This window comes from Pteropus vampyrus, unplaced genomic scaffold (genome assembly GCF_000151845.1).
Source record: "Pteropus vampyrus isolate Shadow unplaced genomic scaffold, Pvam_2.0 Scaffold2, whole genome shotgun sequence".
NCBI lineage: Eukaryota > Metazoa > Chordata > Mammalia > Chiroptera > Pteropodidae > Pteropus > Pteropus vampyrus.
In genome coordinates this window covers 17564792-17574226 of record NW_011888783.1, presented here as the reverse complement: position 1 = coordinate 17574226, position 9435 = coordinate 17564792, and the positions used below count along the sequence as shown (strand labels likewise).

The 9435-nt window shown below is 54.8% G+C and overlaps 1 protein-coding gene across 1 annotated transcript; it reads right to left on the bottom strand.

Annotated features, from left to right (window-relative positions):
* Nucleotides 1-3789: 3789 nt before the first annotated feature.
* Nucleotides 3790-7265, bottom strand: DLX2 (distal-less homeobox 2). Its single transcript, XM_011357531.2, has 3 exons — nucleotides 6529-7265; nucleotides 5853-6037; nucleotides 3790-5345 (listed from the first exon to the last, which is right to left on the bottom strand). The coding sequence occupies exons 1-3, from the start codon at nucleotides 6917-6919 to the stop codon at nucleotides 4938-4940; spliced, it is 984 nt and encodes a 327-aa protein (XP_011355833.1). The 5' UTR covers nucleotides 6920-7265; the 3' UTR covers nucleotides 3790-4937.
* Nucleotides 7266-9435: the final 2170 nt, after the last annotated feature.

Below are 9435 nucleotides of genomic sequence, written 5' to 3'. Positions count from 1 at the left end.
TCTTTTCTTGAGACATATTGTCTCCTCCGCCCTGCCCGGCCCCAGGCCTTAGGGTGGAATGTAGCATCTTGTAATGTGGCAATCACTGACAAACCGGTCCCCGCGAGGAGAACTCCCACCAGGGGGTCTCGGGGGAACGCGGGGCCTCCGCGTCCGCCTGCGCTGGTGTGTTTAAGGAAAGGGGGCGGGGCAGCGGGTAAAGCTTGCGGGTCAGAGCCCGGGTGAGGAGAGAGGATCCCGTCGGAAAAGGCTTCTCTGGGGCTGTTTGGGTGACTCGACCCTGCCGTAGCCCGCCAGTCTCCGGAGAGCCTAGTCCGACAGGGCCAGGGGCGCGTGTAACGCGGACCACAGGAACGCGTCCCACCGGAACGCGTCCCACCCACCCGCTTCCCCGACCCCAAAGTCTAATGTAAAGGGACTTGTATTTTAGATGAAAAAGGGAATCCGTAGCTTCATTCTCAAAGGGGTCTCTGTCCCTACAATAGGTTTAAGGCACTGACGGTCGCTGTTCCCTGGAGGGAAAGGAGCTGGCTTGTGACTTTTTAACGAGTTCTTGGGACCGGGACTCGGTGAAGAGAGGCGGGAGGCGGTGTTGGAGTGGGGGAGTTGCTTCTGGGTTTTACAGTCAGGGAGGGCAATTTTTTTTTTTTTCTAAAGCGATGGGGGATTTTAACAGTGGAGGAGACCATCGACCACTTCCGCACTCCTCTCTTTACCCTCTTTCCCCGTTTCCCCCTTTACCACAAAACTGTTTGTAAACAAATCTCCAGTCTTCCCGCGCTCTCTCCGCCCCCAACAAACCTGATACTCCCCCCTGACTCAACCCCACCAGTCTCGGAAATCTTTGCACAGGACGGATATTCACAATTTTCACAAGTAATCCTGAAAGAAAGCCGAGGGGGAAGCCTCCTAAACGGTCCCACATTGCAGGCGCGCTGATTAGGCCCGGGATCCGTTCCCTTTCTTCTCTCCCCTCCCCTGCCCGGGAGCGGCGGTGCGGGCGGTGGGAATTCGGGGCAGCTTGAGGGGATGTGTCTACGCCCAGTAGAGCACCCAGGACAGTGTGGCGGGCGGCCAAGCACGCGCTAGGAGGCGGTGTGTGTGTGTGTGGGGGGGGGAGGTGGCGGGAATGAGAGCAGAGGGGGCGCGGGTGCGCCCCGGCTGCCTGCCTGGGGAATTGGAACTCAGTGCCAGCGCTCCGCCGGAGTTCCTAGCAACGATGCCAGGAGGTGGAACCGAGGGGGGCAGGCACTCTTCACTCTTCGGCTTCCCTTCTTCGGCTTACCAGCGCTTGTCATATCCTGTCTCTGGCCTGATATTTCACGCGGGCAAATGGAAGGGGACTACAATGAAGATTTATGTGTGTTCTGTGCGCGGCTGGTTTCCCACTGCAGGGAGACGAGATTGCTGCTTCCCATTTCCATTTTTCATTCGCGCTTTGGGGAACGCAGTCGGACGCTGGGGGTGGGGAGCGAGTCCGCTCCGCCGCGGACTGATCACAGGGCTTCATGTCTCCCAGCGGGCTGCAAGACTGTGAGAAAGGCTTGCCGGCGCGTCGCCCCCGGCGGGGCTGGAGCCGGCCCCCGCCTCCCGCAGCCGAGCTTTGTTTCTCTCCTTCCTCACCCCTCCCCCTTCCCGCCCCCTCGCTTCTGGAACCTTACCATATCCTCGCTTTCCCTTCTCTTTGCCCTTCTCATATGCAGAAACGCCCCCTTCCTCTGGCCCCTGCACCCTCCTGCCCTCTGCTTCCCCGGCTTCCCGGGGAAAGGCGCGCCTTGGCCCGGCCCGACCCCGCCGCCGCCGGGTGCCAGGTTCGGTGACTCCGGCGAGTCTGTGGGGCCTCAGCCCACCCCGGAGCTGGAGCCGCCCGCCCTCCCGGCTCCCAGGCTCGTTCATGCCAAGGCCTGTTGCGTGATTCCAACTTGGGCTGACATTCACTGCCCCGGGCGCTCCGGCGTAGGCCTCTTAATCATCTTGTCTGCTGCAGATCCTCGACACCAGCCAATTTACTGCCCTGTCTCTCCTCACTGGTTTCAGGAGGGGGAGGGGAGTGCGCGCAAAGGAGGGGAGGGCACTGTCAACCGCAGAAGGAAGGCTGGCACCAGCGATTGGCACTCAAAGAAAACCATGGAATTTGTAGCTGGGGGAGGGAGGACAGGAATGGGGGTCTGCTAGGAAGCTGCTTCTTAGGAAAGCCAGAATCTCAGGGTCAATGGGCTTGAGCCCAGGCCTTCCTAGCCTGGGAAAACACTACAGGAATGCAAACAGACACTGGGTTGTGTAGCCTCCCTGCCTTCCTCAAAGCCCCAACTCTCTGGACCATAGTCTGTTGTAAAGCAGGCTCTGTTCAGGCCCTAAAACGATCTGGCCAGAAAAGTCCAGATTTTGCACAGGATGATGACACTGAGCCTAGAAAGTCACTTCCATCCCATTTCTGGTTTTCAGCGGAGTTGGATTGAAGAGACACAATAAGGATGTTCTGAATAACCATCCTAGAGGAGAGGAGGCCTAGGTCTAGCAAGCAGGGCTCTTTGGCTTGTCCCCAACCTCCTCCTTAGTAGAGCAGGGTCCCTTCAGAGGGGATGCCTGAGGTTCAGGCCATTAGTCTCCCAGCCCCAAAGTGCTGTTCTTCCACACTAGATGAGGTTGGAAAGGCCTCTGGGTAACTCTGGGTCTCATAATTGCAAGCAAAGTAAAGCCTCCTTTTTGGGGAGCATTGGGAGCAAACAATATTGCTACAAATAGCAAAAATGTATTGAGTGCTTACTATGTGCTAGGCACTATGTTAGTTACATCATTGCCTCATTAAATGCTCACAACTCTGAGATAGTTGTTATTATTTCTCCTACCTCATAGATCTGCAAACTGCAGCTCAGAGAGGTTAAGTGGATAGCCCAGAGTCACAGTTAGTGATTGAAGCCAGGAAGCTTCCAACTGTAGGCCCCAGCACTTTCAAGAAAAGGAACTTTCAATTCAAGCCTGCATAACTCACCTACTCCTGGCCTTTGCAGGGAATGCTAGAAAGTAGGGTCACTTCCAAAGTTGGTAGTAAGTTGATTAAGACCCAAGGTAGAAAGCAGAGCTGAATGATGTGTGGACCTTTCCCCTTGGAGACTGTGAGATGAAAAAATGCCACTCGCAGAGCAATGTGCATCGGTCTCCGTGTCAGTGTGCATGTATGCATGAGTGTGTATATGTGAGTTTGTATAACACTGTATGTGAATGTGAGTGTGCATGCACTTGTGTCAGTGTTCTTGTGTGTGAGTGTAAGAGTGTGATTCAATATGAGCGTGTGCAATAGTATAGATGTGACTGTGAGAGTCACACATGTGGGCTAGCACAGCACTGTGAGCCGGGGTAGCCCTACATTCCAGAACCTCCAACCGAGTCTCCCGAGGACCTGGGTGACTCAGCTCAGCCAGTCCCAAACGGGCCACAAGGCAAAGAGGGCAGGGTCCAATTTAAGGGTCTGACTGGGGCTTCGGCAGAGCTCGGGCTCCAACTTGCAGGTTTCCCGCGGCTCAGAGGCACTGCCTGGCCAGCACTGGGGTCGCGGGGGCGGCAGAGACCGCCCTGGCGCAGGGCTGTGGCGTCGGCTCTGGAGGGACCCAGAGGGCGGAGGCTGGAGCCACCGGGCGCTTGAGTGACTCACCGCACGGAGAGCTGGCAAACCCCGCGCCCGGACTCTGGTGGGGGCAGAGCTCGAACACTCCGCGGGGATGCTGAGCCAAGTGCGCCTCTCCTCGCCTCGCCGCACTGGCAGCCTCCGAAACAGGTAGACGTCAGTCACTCTTGGCTGACCAGGTTCCCTTCCAGGTCGTGACACCAAGGAGAAAGCGCACACATCCAATGAAAACAATAATTTATTTAAATAATCTCTTCATATTGTAAAATCAACATTGAGAGCATGTTGTTTTCATAATAAATAACCCCAAAATACCTTTAATTTCAAGAACAAAGACTTTAGGATAAGATAAAACTCCAAATCAGTAGCTTAGTTTAACTGAGAAAAATTTTAAGGAAAAAATAAACCGGAGGGTTTTCTGAGGTCACTGCTAAATCGCAGTTTTCACAAGTGGGGTTTACAAAAAAGTCTGAAAAGATGAATATTTTATACAAATAAATCAGTGGGAAAATCTGCACAGACACCTTTATTTACAAACTATGTCGAAGTCCAGGCTAATAATCCTGAATAGGTTTTAAAAAAGATAATTTAAACACATTTTTTTGCAGTGTCCACATATTAAAAAATCATTTTTTTCCCCAACATCAAAATGAGGTCATCCGCAAAGGCACCTAAACTTTTAAAAAAATAAAAATAAAAAAACTCCACTGGTGATGGACGAGGAGAGAGCTAAGGGAGCGTTCCTAGGGGAGAGCTAAGGTGGGGGAGGGATGGGGCTCCAAAAGCTGGAAACAGCAGAGCAGAAAAAAAGCGGCGGGCCGCCGGGGTCAAGGAGGCGTGTGGGGGCGGGCAGGCAGGCAGGACCCGGGAGGTCAATAACCCAAGAGCACTGCGCAGAGCCTGGGGGCGGGCGAAGAGAAAGGAGCCTCAGATCGCCCAGGAAGCCTTGCGGGCGGGGGAGGCGTCCCTGTCCGGGCCTCAGCTCTCCGCCCGCGGCGAGGAAGGCGCCGGCCAGCTTTGCCTGGCGGGGAGTGGAGGGGAGGAAAATCTGAGGCGGGGCTCAGATCGGAAAGGCGGTCCCGGCCGGCGGCCTTCACCACGCCGCAAACCGGGGGCCTCTGAGAGGAGCTTTTCAGTTCCTGGCCTCTTGGTGGCCGTGCGGGGGAGCAGGGCCTGGGGCAGGCCATCCCGGGCCGCAACCTCCAGGAGGGATGGGTGGCGTTGGCAGGCCTGCTGGAGGGACCCCCTGGCTGGATGCGAGCACTGAGATAACGGATGTCTGCTCTCAGTCTCTGGCGCAGTCTCCCTCGGGTTAGAAAATTGTTCCCGCGCTCACCGGGGCGCTCCCGCCGCCGTGATGGTGGTGGTGGTGGTGATGGTGGTGGTGCGGCTGCGGGGTCTGCGTGGGGTGCAGCAGCGGCGGGGCCGCCTGCAGGTGTGAGGCGGAGCCCGAGGCCTGGTGGTACCACGGGTAGTTGCCCAGGAAAGCCGAGGCCGCGCTGCTCGGGCTGGAGCCGGAGCTACCCGCGCCGCTGCCGCCGCTGCCCGGGCCGCCCCCCATACGCTGCGGCGCGCCGAAGTCCCAGGAGGCCGGCGCCGAGACCGGCGGCGAAGCACAAGAAGGCGAGGCGCTGGCCCCAGGGTGCTGCTCCGAGGGTATCTCACCACTTTTCCACATCTTCTTGAACTTGGATCGACGGTTCTGGAACCAGATTTTGACCTTTGTGGAAAAGAGACCAGAGCATTAGTGGAGGAAACTCAACACGGGGGAAAGGAAGGGGAGGAAGCGTAGAAAGACCATCAGCAAGAAGTGGGTACTGGACACCCTGGGCAGGTAGGCGGATCACGTGCCGCGGCCTTGGAGGCTGCGATGGTTCCCACGCCACAGGAAGGTCATCTCAAAAGCCCAAGACAGCTGACGTGTGTGCACTGTGGTGATGGTGACAGCGGGAGGGGGTCAGGAGGGCCAATTCTTTTACCCGGTTTATAAGTAGCGCGCGGAAAGACAACTTGATATCAGATTTCTGCCTACCCTGTCCTTCCCCTCGGGGACTTCAGCTTTGAGTGTAGAAGGTTAGACCGCCCAAGATGCCGACCTCTAAATCCTTTAAAAAAATTTTTTTAAAAAAATATAAAAACTAAAACATTGTCCTCAACTCGCTGCTTCCCGGAAATCCCAGACCAGCACCCTCCATGTCCCCTGCCTCCCCAGTCCGCGAGCCCTTACCTGAGTCTGGGTGAGGCCCAGAGACGCCGCCAGCTCGGCTCGCTCGGGCAGTGCCAGGTATTGAGTCTTTTGGAAACGCCGCTGAAGAGCCGCCAGTTGGAAACTGGAGTAGATGGTGCGGGGTTTCCGGACTTTCTTTGGCTTCCCGTTCACTATCCGGATTTCAGGCTCGAGGTCCTCTTTCTCTGCAATGAAACGGAATCGTGAGAACCGCGGAATCAGGGGAGCCCAAGAGCTCCCTCCTGCAGAGAGGCCGGGCGTGGGATTTGGCGGGAGCCGGGAGTCGGGTTCTCAGGCTCAACTTCGCAACGGGTTGACTGTGCAGCCACTCAATCTGGGAGCCGGGCCCTCCAGCAAAGGGGAAGACCGGCGCAGACCGGAGAGAAAGGAGAAGCAGGTGGCAAGGAAATGAGGTTACCACGAGGCATGCACCGCACAGCCCCTGAGTCCACCTGGTCCGACCAGCTAAGCTCCGAGGGATGTACCCGCTGACCCTCGGCCAGCTGGAGGTTTAAAGGGTAAAGGGAGCGGGGCGGGCCGGGAGGAGGTAGTATGAAAGGCCAGGGCTCTGGAGGCATCCCACCCCAAACATTTTTATCCCACCCCAAACATTTTTATCCCACCCTTCCCAGTAGCTAGACCGACTTGGCATCCTTGACACCAGAGTTGTACATACCAGGCTCGTTGTTGGCCGGGGAAGAACTGGCCCCGTATGGTGCGTAGGAAGTGTAGGCGGCGGTGTAGCCCAGGTCGTAGCCACTCTTGGCGGAATAAGGGACGTTGTTGAGGCCGCCGGCGTGGTACTGGTAGGAACCCATGTGCGCGTAGGGCGAGCCCCCACCGCCGCCGCCCGCGGGGTGCTGCTGGTTGGTGTAGTAGCTGCTATCGGTAGCTGTGGACACCGGGAGGGTGGGCGATTCCTGGGGCTTGTGGAGGCTGCTGCCGTTGTTGCCGCCGGGGCCAGCGCCGCCACCGCTCGGGGGCTGCTGGTGCTGGTGGTACGTGCTGGAGGCCGTGATCTGGGTCGAGTGCATATCAGCCACCAGACTGTCAAAGACTCCAGTCATCCTGGCCTGGGACGGGAAAGAGCAGGGGTGGCGGGCACAAGGGGGGAAGCAAGGCGCCTCCTCCGTCTCTCTCGGTCCCCTCTAACAGCCAATGTAATTACGGGGGGTGGAGTGGGGAGGAAAAAAAGAAATGTGGCAACGGTCTAGGCAACTCCGCCTCCGGGGGAGGCGATCACCGTCCACCGCTCGGGACAGTTGCAGCCGACTGCATCCTCTCCGCCTCCTGGCCCTCTGGGCTCCTGGCCCAGCGCTGTTCGGGCGGGGGGCGGGCAGTGAGGAGGGGCAGGGGTGGCGGGGCCGGGCCGGGGCTCCGGGAGGTGGGAGCAGGTAAGCAGCCCGCAGCAGCTTTACGGTTGTCTGTGGGGCAAGCTACGGCAGGGTAGGCATTTAACACTCGTCACGTGAACGCAGGCCACGTCACCTAGCAACAGCCAATGAGAAGCGCCGGCCCGCGGGGCTACTGGCACACAGAAAAGCAGGGCAGCGGGGGTGGGTGTCACAGAGCTGGAGCTGCGGCTGCAGTTGTCCCGGATGCAGACCGGCCGCTGTTGAATTTGAGCAGCCAGGCAAGGGACTGGGGGTGGCCTGGGGAGTTAAGGTGACCGGCGGCAGGAGGACAGAAGGCGTGAATACGGAGAATGGCATTTCCCATTCTGTGTACAAGTGCCAATCTATTCCCGTGATTCGTACCTTCTTGTCTGAGGTCAGCTTTCAAACATTAATCAAAATAATGCGATGCAGAGAGTCGGGCCAGCTCTAGCTCCGCTTTTCCTCGAAGTGTCTGAAACTTACTCTTGTCAGCCACTTGGCACTTGACACAGTCAAGTGATTTAAATTATCCATAAACCACGTACTATATAATAATACCGGCTTCCTAACCAATCCGCAGGGATATTAGAACAATTAATTAGATAATATTTAAACGATTTTCCTTTTTGAGAGAAAAGCCTTATAGATTCAAAGATATTATTGCTACCGATATACTATTGACATCATTTCCCCCTGCACTTTCTTGATACGCGGAGACTCTGAATAACTACATATGTTATACGGCTAATTGACACCCGAAAAGCCATCTTGGAGATTTCTTCTCTAGATTGGAAAGCTAGACCAGACTGATCCGATGGTCTTCAAAGTTCATTCTAACTCTAAACTCAATGTTTTACCAAAAAAGGAAATGAAATACCTCTTAGACGAGAGAGTCGTCTCGATATTACAAGTCTTCGTATATTTACAGAAACAAATAGAAAAAGTTGTGTGCATTTAACCCTATTTTACAGTCTTTTTTTCACTTTAGGATCCTGTTCCGCCCTATCATTGCAATTTCTTCTTTTAAACTTAAGTGGCGACTTCCTCTATATCTCTATTTCCTGGTGGTTGGGAACTGAGGTTCGGAGTTGAGGGACACTTGCGTTTATTGGACTCCAAGTCCACAGTTCCTACTTCATACCTGCCTTATGACGCCACCTGCTGGAGGTGTGCGTGGTTGCGGCAGGCCCCGTAGACTGTCTAATCACTGCGGAGGCGCCAGCCTCTGAAACCCCCCAAAAGAACAAAATAGTAATTAAAAGCCACAAAATTGTGCCAGTGCGCGCCATCTGAAGCACCTCCTTCCTAAAGACATAACATGTCGCTGAAAGAACTTGTTACAACAACGGCCTAATGGAAAACAAGTTGATACTTTGAAAAATACGATCTTTGGTCTTCTTCCCCAGAGAAAGCAAGCATGTAATTAAAGCTACAACATCCACATAGTTCAGCCTCTGCAGAATAATGAGGAAGGTAATCCGTCTTCAGATCTGCCTGGATTTTGTTCCTAGCCTTCTTTCTGGTTAAGGAAGGCCCCTAATGAAGACAAGAGAGCTGGTTGGAAATGCTTTGGGAGGTGGGGCTCACCACCACGGAACCACAGTGCTTCATCCTTGCATTCAGCCTTCTGTTTCGTGGGCCCCAGTTAGAAAATTAAGCTCTTGATATTTAATCGAGGTTGATTTTTGGTGTCTTGACTCCAAATTTCAAGTCTTTCTGTCACCACAATGGTAACTGTTTCGACCTAATATAGAAACTTTCCCCCCCTGTGAAAATGAGATATAAAAGATCCAATTGCCATCCTCTCTACTTCTCTCTGCTCCTTTTCTCCCAGCCCAAGCATGTCCTCCAGACTTTTTCATGGTGGTAAGCTTGTTGTGTTTTATTATCTGTGAGAACCTTCGTTAATAGCCTAAAGTCCAGGTCAGCTGAGATCTAGAAAATGTCATCTTCCTGGAAGGAACTATGACTCCAGTTCCCTTTTAACTGGAAAACAAGGGGCTGTATGTGTATGTAAGAGACCCGAGGCAATGAGCAAGGGGGCGGGGGTGGGGGGAGGTGCAGAAGTTACGACTTCATTTGGAGAATCAAGTAAAGATTGAGATATTAATTCTGATAATCCAGACACGAATCTGGGTTTGCCCAAATTATCTGATCACCCCATCATAACATGCAAATGATTTCCTCACTTTGGTCTGAGGTCAGGG

What these genes read in the sequence shown, in the direction of transcription:
- DLX2 (XM_011357531.2), bottom strand. Translation starts at nt 6,919, where the DNA reads ATGACTGGAGTCTTTGACAGTCTGGTGGCTGATATGCACTCGACCCAG. An exon ending in CCCGGCCAACAACGAGCCTG is followed by an intron (nt 6,038 to 6,528) that starts GTATGTACAACT and finishes GTTTCATTGCAG; the next exon opens with AGAAAGAGGACCTCGAGCCT. An exon ending in TGGGCCTCACCCAGACTCAG is followed by an intron (nt 5,346 to 5,852) that starts GTAAGGGCTCGC and finishes TTTTCCACAAAG; the next exon opens with GTCAAAATCTGGTTCCAGAA.